At 58.9% G+C, this 19812-nt stretch overlaps 1 protein-coding gene across 1 annotated transcript in view; it reads right to left on the reverse strand.

The window, feature by feature from the left end:
- Positions 1 to 19812, reverse strand: part of SLC9A3 (solute carrier family 9 member A3) — a 43026-nt gene that overhangs the window by 10808 nt on the left and 12406 nt on the right. The window contains exons 2-6 of the mRNA XM_072752654.1: positions 7202 to 7504; positions 4179 to 4339; positions 2348 to 2426; positions 1616 to 1793; positions 596 to 816 (exon numbers count right to left, since the gene is read on the reverse strand). Coding sequence (XP_072608755.1) covers positions 596 to 816; positions 1616 to 1793; positions 2348 to 2426; positions 4179 to 4339; positions 7202 to 7504 — 942 coding nt within the window. The remainder of the gene's footprint in view (positions 1 to 595; positions 817 to 1615; positions 1794 to 2347; positions 2427 to 4178; positions 4340 to 7201; positions 7505 to 19812) is intronic.

Consider the following 19812-nt stretch of genomic DNA (forward strand, 5'->3'; position numbering starts at 1 on the left):
TCTAGAACCTTCTACCCTGACCCCTCACTATGCTACCTCTATCTCAAGGGAACAAGGCCGTCCATCAGAGAGCCTAAACCTTCGCTGATGATAACCACTGGCCTGGCCATGCTGAGGCTCCCCAGGGTTTGGAGCCTGCTCCTCCCTGGGCCACACAAACCCCACATCCTGGCTCCCCACAGGCTCCCTCAGCCGGGCCCTAGTGTCCGCCCTCCACCATCCTCACCATCCCTAGTCATGCCCACAGCCCACCACCGCCCCCCATCCCTGGACACCTTATGCCCTGAGCATCCCTGTCGTTGCCCCTCCTCCCTGTCATCTCCCTCATCCCCATCATCCCCATCCCTCATCCTCTCCCCTCATCCCCACCATCTCCTCTCATCTTTGTCATCCCCATCATCCCCCATCCTCTCCCCTCCTCTCCATCCTCCTCCTCCCCATTATCTCCTCTAATCTCCCTCCTCTTGGTCATCCCCCATCGTCTCCCCTCACCCTCATCATCCCCATCCCCCTGCCACTCCCCACCTCTCCATCATCCCTGTCATTATCTCATACACCCCTCATCCCCAGTACCCGCCCCCACCAGCGCCCTCACCAATGGCCCGGTACACAGAGATGAAGACCAGGGTCAGGAGCACGAAGGCCGTGTTCCACTTCCAGATGAGGGGGTTCACGGCCGAGATGCCAAGAAACATGAAGATGATGGTCTCTGCCCCACTGGCCAGCATCTTCATGGTGTAGCGCACGGTGGTGGCTGACTGCTCAGAGATGTTAGCCTTCACGTACTTCTGACAGCAGATGCCGCAGAAGGTGATGCTGGGGGTGGGACAGGCACGCAGTGAAACCAGGGGCCGTGAGCTGCCGGGACGGGGCCCGAGGGTCTGCGTCCTGGGTACCCACCCACCCACCCACTGATGGGTGTTCTCTCAGAGCTGGGCCCAGGTCCCAGCAGCCCCCCAAGACCTGAGCCCCGAGCCACCCAGTGGGCTGTCTGCGCCTGACCACAGGCCAGCAGCTGGCTCTGGGGGGAGGTGCTGGGGCAGATGTGGGTCACGGGGTGCCTGCCAGCTTCCTGCCCAGAGCACCCAGAAGAGGCTGTGTGTAGGCAGAGCTCAAGGGCAGTTCTGTGAAAAGGCCAACTCATGATTTAAAACCTGAATAGGCCGGATTCTTCACCCATACAGTGGCTTCTCACCCCTCACAGGGAGGTGGCTGGGTAGAGGGGGCCAGGAGGGGCCAGGAATGTTTTGCCCCAGAGGAGAGGGTCCCCTCCTTCCTCCCCCACCCTCTCTCCTCCCCCACCCTCTCCCCCACCCTCTCCCTCCTCCTCTCCCTCCCTTCCTCCTCCCCCTCCCTTCCCCCTCCCTCCCTTCCCTCCTCCCCTCCTTGTCCCCCTTCCCCTCCCTCATCCTTTCCCTCCTCCTCTCCCCCTCCCGCACCCCCTCTCCCTCCCGCACCCTTTCCCTTCTCCCTTCCTCTCCCCTCCTCTCCCATCCTTGGCATAGCTGCTTGGTTGTGCTGTGGAGTGCCCCTGCCCCCCACCCCCGCACACCAGTGTGTGGCCCAGACACTATATAGCTCTGGCCCCTGGGCCGTGGGAGTGAGGGGAACTCACGCCAAGATAGCTGACAGCGATAGCATCTCAGATGTGAGGTAGGACAGGTAAGAGATGATGAACACGAAGCCCGGCTCGATGATACGCACGTGCTTGGTGAAGCGGGTGACCAGTGACAGCAGGAAGGCAAAGATAACACCCACCAGCGTGCCTCCTAGGCTCACCACGAAGAAGGACACTGCGGGTGGAGGATGCTGGCTGAGCTGCCTGAAAGGCCCTTTGTGGCCGGGCGTGGCTGGCCCGTGTGGGCTGGCTGACCAGCCGTCCTTCCAGACCATTCCTCACTGTGGGTTGCCTGGTAACCCCCACAGAGGCGCCAATAACTCAGCAAACAAGAAGCCAGTTCTTGCCCTGAGAGGCAGCCTGTGAAGAGCAGGGAGGCCTGGTTCCCCGCCCCCGTGTAGAGAAAGCCCAAGAAGGTGGCCTTGGGTAGGGGCATCCCTGGGACCCTGGGACACCAGCATCCAAGCCCCCAACCAGACATGCTAGTGGGTCTCATGGGGCAGCAGCCCCTGCCTCCCCAGTGTGGCCGGAACCCGCAAAATTGTGTTCATGAAACACATGGTGGATGGGAGGGCCTGCTGCCGAGACTTCAGAGTGGAAACACCTTTTCCCCGCACAAGCTGTGGAACCCGGGGGTGGTGCTGGTGCCGAAGCCTGGAGGGGGTCCCCATGCTGGAGAGGAGACGTGACCCCATACTCCCCAGGCGCACAGACCCACCAGCCACATACCTATGCCTTTCACGCAGTCCACACCAGTCACCTTGTCACCTCCCAGCGTCACGAAAGATTCGAACACATTGTAGAGGACCTGGGAGAACAGAGAGGCAGGCATGACCTCGGGTCAGCCCTCCGCCAGTGCTCAGCCCGTCCCGACTCAGGGCCCAGGCCTTGAGGACTTGGGCTGGAAGGAGCAGCCCTTGGCAGCCCCCTATCCTGCAAACCCAAAATCACTGAGTGAGACCACCAGGAGGCAAGAATGGTCAATAAGACAAAGGCCAAAGATGAGATGAGAGTCAGAAGAACATTCTAGAAGGAAGGAGACCCTTCAGGAGCAAACGGGACCCTTTCATACTCTCAGCAAAGCAGCAATGATCACAAAGCTAACCCACTGTGGTTAATGGTTTTGTTTTCCAAGATGAAGCCAGAGTTTCATTTTCAGCGACTTCACTATGGTGCCAGCTCCTTGTGGTGGGCTCACACCCCTTGGCGTCTTCAAGTGTGGACATTTACACCTTATCCCGCCGAGATTTTCAAGATGAAAAGCTCAGGAACTGCATGCAGGCTGAAGTTGTGGAGATAGGGCAGCGCTTCCAGGGCTGCACACCCCCCCCCCCGCCCCCGACGAGGTGCCACTCCACAGTGAGGGGCCAGGGGCCGAGGGACTGCGGTGGGCAGGATGCAGGCTCCTCCCTCTCCAGGTGTGCTCCGGGGGTCAGAGGACCCCAAAGGCAGGGAGGTGAGGCAGGCTGGACCGTGCGCGGGGCCTGGGCAGGCAGCCTCCAAGGACGGAAGGCGTTGAAGCTGGACCTCAGCTCAGGTGTCTCTGTGGACACACGGGTGGGAGGGGATGTGGAACGTAGGGTCCAGACGTCAGTTCGAGCTTCTGCAGAGATGAGAAGCCTCGGCACAGAGCAGCTCAGCCTCCAAGGGGCTGTGCAGATGTTTTCTGATTAAGTCTCTAATGCTCACAATTCCTGGAGAGCATCTCTCTGCTATGTCAGGAAACTGCAGCAGCACCTTAGGGCTTTTCAGACCCCTGAACCCCAAAGGGATGTCAAAAGGGAGTGTCTTAGCGAGGCCATGGGTACTCAGAGCCAAGACGGATCTTCACATCCTGCCGTGTCTGCAAAACCCCAGGGACGAGGGAAGGGGCTGACCCCGGGGTCCGGAGCAGGTGCTCAGAGACACACAGGCCGGCTGCCCGTAACTTGGCTCAGCTTGGGGTGGCTTTGGGGCGCTCCAGGCCGACGGCTCTGAGGCTGAGACAGCGTCCCCGCATTTCACAAACCTTCTGTTCACTTTGCAGAGGTGCTGCGGCCTCATGCCCTGACTGAGGGTCCTCCAGCCCCTGCCCACACACGGGGGCCCTGCCGAGCTCCCTCCTGGAGACAGTGCCGCCTCCAAGCACACGGCGGCCAGCGCTGCGGCCGGTGCTGGCTCGTCTTCCCTCCTGAATCCTAGTGAGATCCTGCTGTTTTAGCGGCTCCGGCTCCCTTAGGGGGTTCAGGAATGGGTGGCACCAACGCCCCCAGGTAGAGGTGTCCTGCTCTGAGAACGAGGCGGGGGTGGGGAGGCGCTGCCAGAACTGGTGAGACAGGCAGTGGTTCTGGGTTAGGAGGAGGCAAGGGAAGGGGTGCGAGCGCCCGGGGCTGGCATGGGGACGTCTCCTCCAGTCGGAGCTGCGAGCAGAGGACCAGCCCCTCGCTTAGGCCGCGTTCTCTGCCCGCTGCACCGAGGGCCCCAGGCAGTTCTACGGTTCCTGCACCGTGACCGCGTGTCCCCTCCCGGTGGCCCCAGATGCTCCCTGGCAAGTCCCTGGGCCCACCTGGCACCCACTCACCACGGTGACGGCGTCGTTCAGCAGCGACTCCCCAAAGACGATGATGAACAGCACCTCGTTGACGTGGACCTCCTCGAACACGGCCAGGACGGCCACCGGGTCCACAGCGGCGATCAGGCTGCCGAACAGAAGGAAATCCAGCAGCCCGATGTTCAGGTCTCCTGCAGGACAGGCGGGCCGTCAGGGAGAGCCCCCAGCCAGGCCGAATGAGGGCCTCCAGTCAGCACAGCTCCCCCTAGGCCTTCAGGGTCCTTCCAGGCGCTGTCCGGCTGACAGCTGCATTGGAAGCCCCCCAGGATGGGGACTCCGCCTCCCCCCATGGGCTCCCACAGCCTCAGGCAGGGCTGGCCTCATCCCCAGGGGAACTGCCTGACCCCACTTCTTCCCTTGGTCTCCCCTGGGCCCCGGCTGCTTCCTCCTTCCAGCCTATCGCGCTTGCTGCAGGCAGATGAGGGGCTGGGGGTGGGGGACACACACAGCAGGGAATCAGGCCCCTGCCCTGGGGGCCTACAGTGCAGGGGTGTAGGTGGTGAGTGTGATGGGGAGGTGGTCGGGGCTCGACAGGCATGGGGGAGGCCTCCCTGGGGACTGACATCTCAGCCCAGACCAGAGCCCCCAGGACCAGCTGGAGGCAGGGGCACAACAGGCCTCACAGGGTCCTGGGGGCTCCCATCGGAGGGGCTGCAGGGAGGTCAGCTGGGGACCCAGAGCGGAGGGAGGGGGAGCAAGGGCCTTGGAGGAGCCTGCTTCTGGGAGTGGCCCCTGCCCTGTGGGTTCCTGGCACTCTCGGGGGCGGGGGTCATGCCTAGATGCTCTTTCCAGAGCCTCTGTCCTTCCAGATCTGTGTCAGGATCCAGAGCAACACCGGGCCACACAGGAGCCCCAGCAGCAGTCTGCACTTGGGGTCCAGGCTCTGTGGGGACACACACCTGCCCCCAGTTGGGCTGCTTGGGGAGGTCCTCGGCCAGGGGCCTGCTGGCATGAGCTCCCTCCCCAGCCTGAGCGGACTCCAACAGACCCCAGGGGCCAGTCAGGCCTGGAGGGCCAGGGAGAGGAAGGGAGACAGGGCTGTGGGGCCCTCGGGTCCAGGACGGTGGCCTCTGTGTGGCCGGGGCTTCCCTCAGGGCCAGGCAGGGAGAAGGCTAGGTGTGCAGAGAGGCCGGGCCCTAGACCTGGTTCCTAGGGGCCCGGGAAGCATCCTCGCTGGAGCAGGGGCAGGTGTCAAAACTGCTTCCTGTGACTTTAAAATGTCTCTTCCGGAAGGGACACCCTAGATTCTGCTTCTCCGCCTCCAGATGTGGTCGGTGAGGCGGGGTGAGGGGAACACAGTCCTTCCAGGCTTCAGACACCAGGGGCTTCCCAGTGCACACCCACCCTTGAGGCGTCCATTCTTAAATGCCTCCTGACTCCCTGGCCTCTCGCTGTCCACAGATCCTGACAGACCCTGTGGCACATTCTGGAAGCCACTCCAATGTCCCGAGTCTGGGGTAGCCTGCCCTCTTCCCTGGAGAGACCGTCTACCACCCACTGGTGCTGCCAACAAGGTTCCTGGGACCAGGCTGGACTGTGGGATCCCAACTCCCAGGCTACGAATTCCAGGACCTTCTGTCCACCACCTGAGGTTCACCCACATGAAGCCTCTCGGACCGACCACCTGGAGCCTCTGCTGGGCCTCCCTGCGCCGGCCCGTCCAGATGCCCACCTGGCACCCCATGCCAGGCCTCCTGGGGGTGACCTCTGCTCACAGGGGTGCTCCACAGCTCCACGGGTCCCCAGAAACTGACCCCTACCCTCCCAGCCCCACCAGGCTTGCAGTTCTGGGTGTTCTGGGCCAGGATAAACTTGTTGGCCCCTGAGTGCTCCTCTGCTCCATGACTGTGGCTGATGCCCGGCCTTGACCAGGGGCATCCTGAGGGCTGAACACAGGCCCCACAGGGGGCTCCTGCCCCAACCCCTGAGACCTTCCCCAGGGTCCAGTGGCCAGAGGGGATCCTGTTATCTCAGATATGTCCCAACTATTGAAGGGCATCGCCAATAAATGCAACACAATACACCTGAGGCTTCCTTCCCTGCGAGGCCTGGCCAGGTGCACCGGGCACTGTGTCACCCTCGGGGAGCCTGGGGGTGGTACCCACTGGCAGCGGGGGCTCAAAGGACCATGTGTGCTCCTCATGGGCTGAGGACAAAGTCCCAAGATGACAAATGGACCAGGCAAGGTGATGGCTCAGGGCAGGGGCCCTTTGGCCTCCCGTGCTGGCTGCAGGTCCTGTGTCATCCAGGCTCCAAGGCCCTGATCCCCGGAGCTGGGCCCAAGGCTCATCCTTAGTCAGAAGGAAATCATGGCCCGGCCCTCCTGGCAGGTGGAGGTGCTTGGGGCCAAGGTGGAGCACGGACAGGCGCCCGTGGGGCTGACAGCCCCTTTCCATGGTGGCCCCCATGTGACACCGTGAAGGGCTGTGTTTCGGGCTGCATGCACTTCTGTGTGAGGCTCCCTGGGCCCCGGCCCACCTGCTCCAGTTCCCCAGGCGGGTGGGGTGCACCTCCGCTGAGTTAAGTAACCCAAACTGCAGGAGAAGTTGCTACGGATGCGGAGCAGCAGTCTACCTGGCTTTTCCTGCAGGTTTGCGTACAAACAACGAACGACCCAATCTCTGTGCTCAGCGGCTCGACCCCACCCGCCTCACCCACCCGCTAGCCTGGTCTGACAGGATTTCATCCCCAAGTAGGACACGAGTCCCGCCTGGGAATGCCCAGACCACTGTTGTTTATTAATTAAACCTTATTTTCAACACACCAAACTGGTTAAGTGGACCAACCAGTGACGTTTGTCACCCTGCACATTCATCCCCTTTCTGGGTCTGTGTTCTGTATCCTGCCCAGACCCTGCTCCTGCAGAGCCCACCCTGAGGACACCCCCAGGACCTCGCCCCAAGGACCCCACCCCGAGGACCCCACACCCAGGATGACCTCACCCCAACCATCCCCTGCTCCAAGGACACCCCATGGATGCCATGCCCCCTTACCCATAAGGCCGCTACAGAAAACACCGTAGAGGGACAGCCCAGTGGTGGCCGCGTTCCACACGGTGCCGATGACGGCATACAGCAGGATGGTGCCCAGATTCCCGAAGAAGAGCCGGTTGGGCATGAAGTAGCCAGCGTCTAGCACGATGGGAGGCAGCAGGTAGAAGAAGAAGGCGGTGGGTGTCAGCGTGAAGGAGGCGATGTGGTCAGCTGCCCAGACAATGCCGCCCAGCACCAGTCCCAGCACGATGAGCAGCGCACTCTCGGGGACAACGCTGGTGACCTTGTGTGACAGGTGGAAGCCTGTGGGGGAGGGGGCGGTCAGGGCACAGGGTCCCCTCGGAGCCAGGCTGCCCCTGGAGGAGTGGGCTGGGCCAGGGCTACTGCAGGCCCCTCCCGCATGGTGGGTGTCTTTCTGGAAGCTGCGACAGGGAGAAGTGGTGATGTTGTGACCAGTCCCCTACACCTCCTTGCTCACACCTGGATGCGCCCCGGAAGCCAGGTGCCACGTCTGGGTCTGGGGATACCCCTATGGCCCATCATGTGGCCAGGAGGCCCTGCCACTGCACTGCTGACTGCTGTCCCCTGAGGACCCCACCTCCAGGTCTCCTTGCCCCTTGCAGGGGGAATGGCCCTCTTCCTCCACGGGCAGTCCAGGAGACTGGGGAGGAGGTGGGCCGGACAGGAAGAGCCTCCTGTGACAGAAGCCGGACGGAGGACTCAGGTCTCGATAACAGGCCCCAAGCTGGGTGGGCAGAGCCCAAGGCACCCACATCCACAGGCCCCAGGTAGCCCGCTCTGGGCCTGAATGGGGATGCCCCCTGCACCCCTCACCCCTTCATGCTGCCTCTGGGCCCGCTTCCTCCACCTCTCAGGTGCTGGAGTCTGAGCCTGCTTGAAGCCTGGGGGGGACCATCCCCTCTGGCTTGCGTGGGGTCACAGCCCCGAGGAACAGAGCCTCCTGAGGCCACAGTCGGCAGGGCTCCCCCGGGGGCACGAGCTCCACTGCCCCATGGGAGCTGGTGGGGACAGTGGGGTCTGCGTCCCCCTGCCAAAAGCTGTCCCCAGGGCCCCGTCGGCCCACCAACCCTACCAGGACCTCAGGGCACAGGTCCTTCCAGGTGAGGCAGGACCTACTGGGGCCCATTTCTCCTTCTATTTTATTTGCTCTATTTTAAGACTCAGAAACAAGTGAGAAGATTTTCTACATTAAGCCCGATTTCAAAATAGTCGGAACATGGACTGGAGAGCCTGGCTCACATTTAGGATAATTCTCTTTTCCATTCCTTGAAGTTCTGAGTATCAAAAGACCTCTCCATGTAGAGCAAGGGCATTATCTTGTGAGCCTGCCCACCTGGGGGCTGGTGTGCAGCGAGCCTGGGGTCTGGTTCACTCACCCCTCCCGCCAGGCTCTGCCCTGAGATGCTCTTCTCTGCATCCCTGGCCTGTTGAATCATGGGGTCACCACAGGGGTCAGATGCTGGCTGTGGAGGACAGTCCCAAGGACTTGTCTTCCCCATTGTGCATGGCCTCCCAAGTCTAGTTGAGAAGCAGAGCGGCAGGTGTGCAGGTGGGACCTTCCGGGGGTGCCGCAGCGTCACCGACCCACGGGTCACCAGCCAAGGGGCCCAGATCCGAGTTCTGGAAGGGCCAGGGTTCAGCTTGCAGGGGCAGAAGGGGCCAGTGCTTCTGGGATTGGAGAACCTGCTGGGGACCCCTGCCCCACACAGCTGAGGGCTCTCGGGCTCTCCGGCCACGGCTGTACCCTCGTGTTCCCGTCAAGTTCCACTCTTCCTCCTGAAAATTTTCACGCTCATCTGGTGAACGTCCCTACACGGGGAAGCCCCACGGAGCCAGCACCCTGGCACCTGCCTGATGACTGTTACCAAACCCTGCCGGGGCACGGAGGGCAAACAGCTCAGGGGGTGGCCGCCCAGAATGATGGAGGGCAGGTTCCTGGGAGCCCTCAGGGCTGTCCCCGCTCGTCAGCAGGAAAGCATCCGGATGGTTTGGCCTCACGGTGCAATGCAGGCTGGGAGGGGCACCATGTGAGCAGGAGAGGCCGGCGCCCAGCAAGGGCACAGAGAGAGGTGCCTACACCTGCAGGGTGCCGCCCAGCACCCAGGACTTGCGATGTGGGGCCACCCCATGCTTCGGGAAGAGTTCCGGCAGCACCTGCCTCCTTGCCAGTCCCGGCGGCAGACACCACGAGGGCCTCGCAGACCCAGCACTGTTCCATCGCAGGCGGGGTGGGGTGCGTGTCCCCCCATCTGGAGCCTCCCTGTTCCTCTGTTCGGGGGGCACCAAGTGACCTCTGAACTCTAGGAAGCCCCTCACTGAGGTCTGACCCCAGAGCTGGCTTCAGGTCACGTTGCTGAGTATTTGGTCTTGAGCCACAATCTGTCCCCAAATCAGGGATTTACACGGGGTCTTGGTCATAGACTGATCTTTCCCAGGAGGACGCGGAGTCCCAGGAAGCGCCAGCTGACACTGTCGCTGGTCCTCAGATGCGTCCTGCATGGCAGCCCAGTATCTCACAATCTAATTAATTTAGTAGATGAGACACGAGGTGACTTCAGAGCTGAGGCTCCTGCTTAACTGTAAGCCCTGAGAACCCACAGAGGAGGTGCCTTCAGATTTGGCTCACTGAGAAGGAAACCTACGTGCACACACACAGGGTGACGGACGCACCATCCGATGGTGGGCGCACCTTGCACAGGTGCGATCCGGGGGGCTGGGCAGCATGTGTGCTTTAGTGCAGAGTCACCTCTGACCTGGACAGAAACACCTGTCACTGCTGCCCAGGTAGGGGACGCACCTGTTCAGGCAGGTGAGGATGTCTGCTGGTAGATTCAGGGCCAGTCCCTCCTGTTCGGAGGGAGGTTTACACCCTTCCTCGCCCATGGGACACTCCTCTGTGGGCCACGGGTTCATGGTGTCGGTGGCTCCTCCACAGCCTGGCTGGGCAGGCGGTCACTCACACCCCGGAGCCGCACACTTGCACCCTCCGAGGTCAGGTGCTCGCCCTTTGACTCTGTTTATGTCGTGCAGACATCTGTTCAGGTAAACTCAGGTCTTTGTTTTACGGCTTCTGAGTTTCATGCCCTTGAAAGCCACTCATGCTTCTGTGTGTCCTGCTACGCGTTTAACATTCCGTCCGACTGGGGTTTAGGAAAGAAAATATTTAAAAATAATGGTGAACGGGAGGACTTGCCCATCCCCAGAGACATCCTGGCCGTGTGCTCCTGCATCCCTCACTTCTGTGCACTCACCTCCGCTCTCCAACCACTCGTGGCCTGGCTCTGGTCCTGGGGCCACACGTGTTGCCCTGGCTCTGGGCAAGCCCTGAGCGTGCACAGAGGACACAGTGGGGGGCTGCTGCTCCTTATCTCCCCCTGCCTGGTTCCCTGGCCTTTTCTATCTGGCAGTCGTGAGAGCTTCATCGTCGAGAACTCCCTGACGGAAAGGTGTATCTTCTCCTCAACTCTCCTTCCCTCATGTTGGGGATGCCCCTTCAGTCTGCAGGGCAGCTTCCTGTGACCTCCTCACTCCCCAGGCGCCCAGTCGGTGACCTGCCCTGCCCTGGCCAATTGTCTTAGATGCGGGTCCACAGCAGACGTCCTGCTCGGCCACTGACCCTGGGGCAGAAGGCGGCGTGTCCCTGCCCAGCCAGTGATGCCTGTCCTCCGGTTCTGTGACCCCCGGACGGTGCTGCGGACTCTCCAGACAGTCCCCCCCGGCACCCCCTCCCATCTGTGTCCCCCCATGTCGATGGAAGTCCTTGACCCCCCTGTCCCCCCAGCCCTCCTGCTCTTATGTCTCAGACCTAACCCTGCGTGTTCACCTGTGGAAACCCTCCAACGATTTCTCGTTCTGCTGTCTTCCGGAGCGTCTTCCTAGTGCAGTTTGCACTGACCCTTTTCTGGGGTGTAACGCTCTGTGGGGACCTCCCTTCTGTTTCTGCGGTTATGCTTTATGCCAGGTGGGTCCTCCCTCTTTCTCCTACGATGTCACCGTGGCTGCAGGTGCCTTTCTCCAGGTTCTGCTCGACCTCTCCTCTGCATTCATGGATGTGGGGCAATGTCTGATCCAGGCTTCAGCCTCCTATGGGCCCAGGGGTCCTCCCTGGAGCTACAGGCTGGACTGGGGTGTCGCTGTCCTTGCTCTGGGGCTTGAGAGCCTGGCAGTAGGCCGCAGGGAGACCCTGGTCCTTGCTCTCACCCGGCATCAGGCTGGCAGCACAGCCCCGCTGCAGGGGCACCCTCTGGCTCTGCGCCATCCTGCCCAGGCGTGAGGGAGGGTCTCCGGGGACGGGAGCTCTTCAAGAGCGAGTCCTGGCAGCCAGGGACCGGTCAGGCCTGCGGGCGGCTCTCCCCACTGCCTGTGACCCCTCCCAGATGGCAGCTGCATTGTAATGAGCTAATTAAATGAAAGACTTCATTGATTCTAAGTGGCAATTTGCTGCTGGTTCAGCCATTAAGCATATAATGGGCATTTTAGGAGCCGGTGAGCCGAATTCCTGCTGGACATGCCCTGTGGCGTCGGGCTCCGGCAGCTGGCCGGAACCTGGATGGACACAGGCAGGAATGTGGCTCCTAGTCGGGGCGGGTCACCGCGACCGCCCGTCATCAGGTCACTGTGAAAATCCGACACAGGGTGGAGGCCATGTCTCTGTCCACAATCCACAACACTGCCTCTGCTGCAACCCCACTGGGCACCCTGGGCCCCTGGGAGGCCGAGGGAGTGGGCACGAGGGGCAGGTGCCTCACCCCTGCCCCCTCACCACACACCCAGCACCTCTGTCCACGCTGCAGACACCATGTGCTATGCTGAGCTGGGCCATTCAGACTCTGACGGGGGCAGGGAAGATCCCAATTTCCTCCCAACCCTTGTTGGATTTACCTCCAAAAACAGAAGGGCCCAGCACAGGTGAGCCTGAACAGTAACGCAGAGCACCTCCTGGGGACCCTCAGTGCTGGGGCCGCCACTGGTGGCCTGTCCTGGAGTCTGAGCTGCGAACACAGGGAAAGGCCAGGTGCCACCTGGGCGGCTGTGACCTCAGGAAGCAATTAGGTGGTGCAGCCTCACACCTCAAAATGGCCCTGTTTGCGGGGGAGAAGCCTAACCCTACAGGTTGGAAGGGCAGAGAACGTCTGGGCCTTTGGGGAGCCCGCTGGCTTTCCCTGCATGCCTTGCCGGGGGAGAGGGCAGCAGCCCCCACCCTGCTGTGCCCACCAGGGGCCCAGCTGCGGCTCCGCAGGCCACTCTGCAAGCCGCTCGGACTCCCAGCTCCTGGCATAAACTCCAGCTCAGGAAACATGAGGTGCTAATGCAGGTGGTGCAGGCAGTGCACACTCGCAGGACAGACAAGATGGAGCCACAGGAACAGGAGAGAACCAAGTGGAAGTGCAGCGGGAAGGTGTAGACAGCAGCACAAGGAGGGAGGTGCGGACTTTCCACAACCAGGCCCACAGGCAACTGCTGAGGCCGGGAGGGTCACAGCTAATTAAGCACAGACGGCCTGGCTGCAGGACGGTAAGGACAGGGGAGCACATGCTTTTAGTTCTAATTACAAACACTCTGACGGATGTCGAAGGTCAGGAGGCGCCAGCCGGCCACCATTCCTGCAATGGTCCCTGGACAGGGCGGGTGCTGGAGGCTCGGGAAGGTCATTGTGGGTGGGGCTGGGTGCCCCCCAGGACATGCCTGGGTGCCCAGGGCCCAGGGTCAGGCCCTACGAGGCCACTGCCTCCAAGGATCTCCCAACAAAATTTAGCTGAGTCCACGCAAATGCAGCAGCACAGTAAATCCTTTGGTTTTACTTTAACGCGTACGAGCTTTGGTAAATTCCATGCGGCCTGACAGAGTCAGCAGATGGAGCAGCGGAACCCGTCCCGGAGAAGCCCGGGAGCACCTGGCACATGCAGGGGACCCGCTGCACTCGGGAGGACAAGCAGGTCAGGACTGGCCCCGCATGGTCACACAAACGCACACACGTCCTGTCCCAGGATGGGACTGCCTCTGAGCCACTTGTGAGGACAGGAGCCAACCTGCTCACTCTGATCTGTGCCCCAGCCCAAGGCAGGAGTTATAGTAAATGTGTCAGCTGCCGGCCCAGGCCAGGAGGTGGAGATATTCATAGTGTCCTCAAATACTGCCTAGTGACCTAGCGAGCCCACACCTCCTGCCTGCGACGATGTTGTGGATGAGCGCTCAGAGGGTTGTCGGTGAGCTGGCCTGGCTGCTCCCCAGGGAGGGCCTGCTTCCGGGACCCTGAGGACAGCTCCCAGAGCAATGGAGCCCTTTCAGGACTGGCCCTTCTGCTCACAAACCACAAAACACTTTAAACATCGTACGCCTACAAAACTCAAGCACACTTTGTCAATTTTTTTTTCTTTTTAAAGATTTTATTTATTTATTCATAGAGACAGAGAGAGAGGCAGAGACACAGGCAGAGGGAGAAGCAGGCATCATACAGAGAGCCTGATGTGGGACTCGATCCAGGGTCTCCGGGATCACGCCCTGGGCTGCAGGCGGCGCTAAACCGCTGCGCCACCGGGGCTGCCCCACTTTGTCAATTTTTTAATTAAAAAAATGAAAATTGTTACTAGCCTCCGAGGAAGCATCATATTCTTTCATTCTGAGCCATCATGAGTAACAGAAGTGAGAACAGAAGGAAGGTGGGCCCTGGCCGGCTTCAAGCACTGGAGGGAGACCCAGAGCGGCGTTTGGATTTCAAACAAAACTGTCCTCCTTTGTTGAGAGGCGTCCACCCCAGACGCTGTCCCTCGTAGGGCAGGTGGGGCAGTAACACCACACACCAGGGGTCCTTGATAATCTCACATCTAAATACACACATTCCTAACAGCAAACAGTAAGTGTTGTCAAGCCGACCCACGAGTGAACGTCCAGGTGGATGGCGTGCCAGAGCCGAGCTGAGCCAGCCCCGGCAGGCCATCCCCACCAGTCCTCCTCCCTGAGCATCCTCCCCTCCTCAACCCTCCTGGCTTCTCAAGGCTCTGTGTGTAAAGGATTATATACTTTAAGCTTTGCTTTCTTATGATTTGTGACTGGCTCTAAATTAAATGAAGATTTGAGAGCAGGATCTAGGACAATTATAAGTTTGAGGTGGGCACAGGTGGGGTAGCCCCATCGCACCAACCATCTGCGGGGATCGACCCCCCCCCAACAAGCACTAACACGGTAGAGAGACAGGCACACTGGAGGTTTCCAGACCTTAAGGGATGGGGTGGCAATGGGCGAGTGCCCTGTTTCCCTTTTCATTTGTGTTTTTCTGACTTCCCTGTTCTTTATGGCTTTTTCCAGCTGGAATTGTGGAGTGCAATTAAAACTCAGATAGAAACCTATAGTATGGGGCACCTGGGGGGCTCTATCAGTGAAGCGTCTGCCTTCAGCTGAGGTTATGATCCTGGGGTCCTGGGATCGAGTCCTGCGTTGGGGAGTGGGGGCTCCCTGCTCAGCGGGGACTCTGCTTCTCTCTGCCCCTGGTCATGTGCATGCACACGCTCTCTCTCTCTCTCTCTCTCTCTCTCTCTCTCCCTCTTAAATAAATAAATAAATAAAATCTTAAAAGAAAAAAAAGCAAAAGGAAACCGTAGTCTTACAGGATGGAGAGAGCGGAGCACACAGAAGGCGATGGCTGCTGCAGCTGCACAATGCAAGGCCAAATCCCACATCCTATGCATGAGCTCTTCCCAAATTCCTGGCTGGTCCCTGAATTACACACAAGAGAGGCAGATCCAAACCTCTTGTCACCACAGAGGAGACATCATCAGAGTTTTGGGTCATTCCTGGTCAAGCAGCAATGCAGCAACAACCACCACAGAAATCCATGCTCTCCAGAGGAACATAGAATACAGAGTCTCTACAGTGTATGAGCCACAGTGTTCTAGGAACAATCTGAAATTATATGAAGAAACAGGAAAATGGGACCCATATGTCAGTGAAGATCTCAAGATGATCCATAGACTGGATTCTGTAGACCAGGATTTACAAAGTGCTACTGTAACTACGCTCAAGGATGTAAAGGAAAATATGTTTGTAATGAATCAAAAAATAGTAGATCTCAGTAGCAGAAAAGGAGTTAGCAATTTTTTTCTGAAAGAGCCAGACAGCAAATTATTTAGGCTGTGGGCTACCCAGCCTGCTCTGCAGCTACTCGGCTTTGCCACTGCATCACGAGAACAACCAGCATGTACATTAATGGATCAGCACAGCTGTGTTCCAAGAAAACTTTATTTACAAAAGCAGGTAGCTAGCCCAAAGACTGTCTGTGACTCTCAAAATAGAAGAAATCTAAAAGAATCAAATGAAAATTCTAGAATTGAAGAGCTCAATATCTGAAATAAGAAATTCAACAGATAGACTTAACAGCAGACAGAGATGAGAGAAAAGATAGTGAATGGGAAGTGAGATTGGTGGAAAAAATCCGATCTAAGGAACAAAGATAAAAAAGATAGAAAGTGGACAGAACATTAGTGGTCAGTGGGACAGTGTTGAAAGGTCCAATATGTATGTAAATGGAGTCCCAGAGGTGAGTAGGGGGAGGATGGGGTGGAAAAATCGAGGAAGTAAGGGTTCCAAATGTCCCCAGTTTGGTGAAAGACATAAATTCCTAGGTTTGAGAAGTCCCTCAGATTGGATTTCTATTTGATTCCCATTCCCATTGATCAGTCTTCAAGTGACCTTGGAATAGGCCTGAGAAGAGCTGAGGGTCCAGGGCAAGCAGGTGCAGATGGGGGAAGGTCCCAGGAGGTCAGAGGTCAGGGGGGAGGGAGAGGGCTGCCCCCAAAGCCTGAGCAGAGCCCCCGAGTCAAGCCCATGGCACAGAGGGCAGTTGCGGGTGGAAGCTGCTGGTCAGCTCCCCAAGACCCTTTTTCACAAAACGGTGACTTGCATTCCAGCTGCGGTGGCAGCGGCACCTGTGTCCACCCGTGTGTCACACGGATCCTGGTGGTACCCCCAGCGCCCTGCCTCTGCTGAGGGTGTGGAAAGGGTGGCTGAAGGCTGGGACTTGGGGACTCTGCTTCCATGGAAGGAGCTGGAGGCAGGCAGGTGCCTGGGAGGTCAGACAATGCAGAAGAGGCCTCCTTCAGAGCCCACAGTGCTCCTGACCTGGCGGTCGGCTGGAGATGTGGAGACTGACCCCCATGTTCAAATGCGTTGGAAAATACACGGAAGCCAAGACACAAAGATGCTTCAGTCCAGGGTGGGGCTGGGGGGCTATGAGGGACCCTCAAGAGGCTACAAGGATTTTGTGAGCAGACTCTGTAGGGGAGCAAGTTCAGACCTTCTTGACCTTTACACTTCATGGGAAAATTCCAGTGAGGCCATTTTCTCTAAGGACATCTTTTGTGCAGATAACGTGTGGGCAATGGCCCAAGCTGTTGTAAACTGTGGCAGTGGCGTCCCTGCCGTCACCACTATCAGGGTGTTCCTAGCACCAGCCCCTGAAGCAGGACTTTGTCATGGGCTGCTGCCCAGACACGCTGTGGCAGGAAGTGATGGGGACTATTGACTCTTGATATTGATGCAGCATTGCAAGAGGACAAAGGCCTCCCCAAGGTGGGAAGACCACGGGGTGGCCGCCAGCCCCGAGGGCCTGGCACAGGTCCCATGTCTCGAGAAAAGCCGGATGGACCACTGGACCACCGGACGGACATGGGCCATTCCTGGAGGTAGATGGCGCCACCAGGACAGCCTTTGTGGGGGTGGCTGCAGCACCCCTGGGTTCCCGTCATCTGCCCCAAACGCAGGAGGCTCAGGGCAAGGGCGCACCCTGCGGGTGGCCTGGCTGGAAGCTGCCCCAAGGCCTCCCCCGCTGCCAGGGGCCTTCACAAGCTATTATTAGCTTGTGGACTTGGCTTCCTTGTGACAAGAGGATAAACACAACCCTTCTGGAATGTTGTAAAATGAAAATCAGGTTCTCACAAGGAAGGTGGACTGTGGTTCTCCCCAGGCCCGATGAAAACAAAAGAGGGTAACGTCACTAAATTCCTATAGGTTTAGTTTCCTGGCCGGAACAACGGGAAGGAGGGATATGAGGGTGCAGGACACACCCCTCGTGGACATGGCATTCTGCTCACACACACGTGGGCCCAGGTACAGCTGGGGGTGTTTCAGGCCTGAAACCCTCAGCTGACACGCAGAAGCACAGGAAGCAAGCGAGGGAAGGTGGAGGGGCCCCTGGCGGCATCGTCACCATGAGCAAGTCCATCCAGAGGCCTGAAGACCTCTTCTCCATGAGAGGTGAAGTGCTCAATAGAAGAGGTGAAAGGTGAAGTCACAGAGGTCTCTCTGGACACAGAGGAGAACGCAGGCGGGGACAGTGAGAAGGGCCCAGGGATGTTCAGAAGGCGCGGTGGCAGCAGGGGGATGCGCTCATTATGAATGGCAGGGAGCATGGGGGAGGACAGGGAAGCGCCCCCACGAGGCCCAGAAAGGGGCAGGTGTGTGGCCCTAACACCAACTCTGGAGGGACCGGGAGGGTTGTGACCTCCAGACCCATCCCAGAGGCCATCGGGCTGTGGTGACACCTAGATGTCAGTGCTTGGCTGCATGGCCAGTCTGCAAAGTAACAGGGGAAAAGCCACCTGTGGCGGGGAAGGAACCATAGAGGTGCCCCCAGGACACAAGGCCTGCAATCCAGGGGAGAGGTGCCCGGTGTTCGGGGATGGGGAGGAGCACCGTGCTGGACGCCCCGGACAGGAGAAGCCTGGGAACCCTCGAGACTGCCCTGCACAGCAGCCCGGAACCTGAAGCTCGACACAGGATCATTGAGATCCACGCAAAACTGCGCCAATGACAGCACTCACTGACTTCACATAACATAAAGGCTGTCCTGGAAATGGAAAATGGTCCCACATGATCTCACAGCTCCGGAGACAGTCCTTGTGGTCATAGTGTCCAGCCAGCACTGAAATTCGGGTGGAAAACCCCAGAACTTAGAGAGCATGCAGGTGGGGGCAGGGCGGGCTTTCTGTGTCGACCCTCCGGCAGGAGCCCCACAGCCCACAAGCTCACAGTATGACCCTCCCTCCTCGGGCACGCATGGGCGTGGTCTTGGCCACAGAGCCCAGCATGCCCGACACATGGCAGCGAGGCCAGGAGCACAGGGAGCAGGTGGGCCTCGAGGGCAGGGGCAGGGCCGCTCATAGACAATGGGATCCCCCATGTGGGAAATCCCATGTGTGATGAGAGAGCAGGGCTGCGGGACACACCGTCTACCCCTTCCCTACAAACCAGCAATGAAGGTTCAGAATCTAAAACACAAGGTTATTTACGTCATCACTATAAAACAAAAAAAATTTTAAAAACCTTTAGTTACAAATCTAACAAAACAAGTACAGGACCCATATGAGGAACACATCACAGAAGACTTCTGTACATGGACAGATGCCCCACATGCGTGGGTTGGAGGACTTGACTGGGTCGCGCTGTCCATTCTTCCCGGCAGGACCCATGGACACAGGGCAATCCCAATAAAAATCCCAGCCGGTTATTTTATCATATGGAGATACGGGAGGCCCAGGATGGCTGGCCCAGCGTCGGTGACAACAACAAAGTGCAGGACCGACACCCCGGCTTCCAGATCCTACAGAAGCATGGGGACAGGGCAGCCCGGTACTCCTGAAGGCACAGACCTACAGACAGACCCACGGACACACAGTCCCTGACCTTCAACATGGGGCAGAGGCAGCACAGCCGAGCCAAGACCGTGTCTTCAACGAGGGGCGTCCACGTGCAGAGAAGTGAATCTGGACGCAGGCCCTACAGCCTCACAGTAACGACTCACAACGGGCCACACACCTCGCCATGAAATGCAAACCCATCGGTCTCCTGGAGGGTAGTGTAAGAGGACACCTAGAAGACTCTGGGGTCCGGGAGGACTTTTAGATGCACCACCACGGGCGGGACCCATGAAGGAAGGAACTGGGAAGCTGGACCTCACTGAACGTAAACACCTCTGCTCTCGGAACGACAGTGACAGCTCCCAAGCCAGAGACGGGGAGGAAATATCTGCTAAAGACACGTATGCTGAAGGATCTGTATCCCGAATACACGAGGAACTCAAACCCCAGTAAGAAAACAAACTACCCACTTGAAAACCGGGCCCAAAATCTAAACAGACACGTCATCAAAGAAGATACGCAGGTGGGAAGTGAGCACACGGAAGGTGCCCAGTGCCATCCGTAGTCAGGGAATGCAAATTAAGACAACACGGTGCCTCTGCACCTCTATCGGGACAATCAAAACCCAAACCCTGCCAACAGCTGATGCTGGCTGGGACGTGGCGCAGCAGGAACTCCGATGCTTTGCTGCTGGGAGTGCAACACGGTGCCGCCACGGGGGAGGACAGTCTGGTGGTTTCCTGCAGACCTGCACAAACCCTAACCCACAGCCACACTCCTCGGCATTTACACCAAGGAAATGAGACCTGATGTCCACATGGGAACCTGCATATGCACGTTCAGAGCAGCTCTGCAACAGCCAGACCCTGGGAGCAAGGCAGGCCGTTCTCCAGGGCGTGATGGGTAAATGGACTCTGCGACCCACAGATGGAGTATCGTTCAGCCCTGAAAGGGGAGCTA

This window comes from Vulpes vulpes, chromosome 3, assembly GCF_048418805.1.
Source record: "Vulpes vulpes isolate BD-2025 chromosome 3, VulVul3, whole genome shotgun sequence".
In the NCBI taxonomy this organism is placed as follows: Eukaryota; Metazoa; Chordata; class Mammalia; order Carnivora; family Canidae; genus Vulpes; species Vulpes vulpes.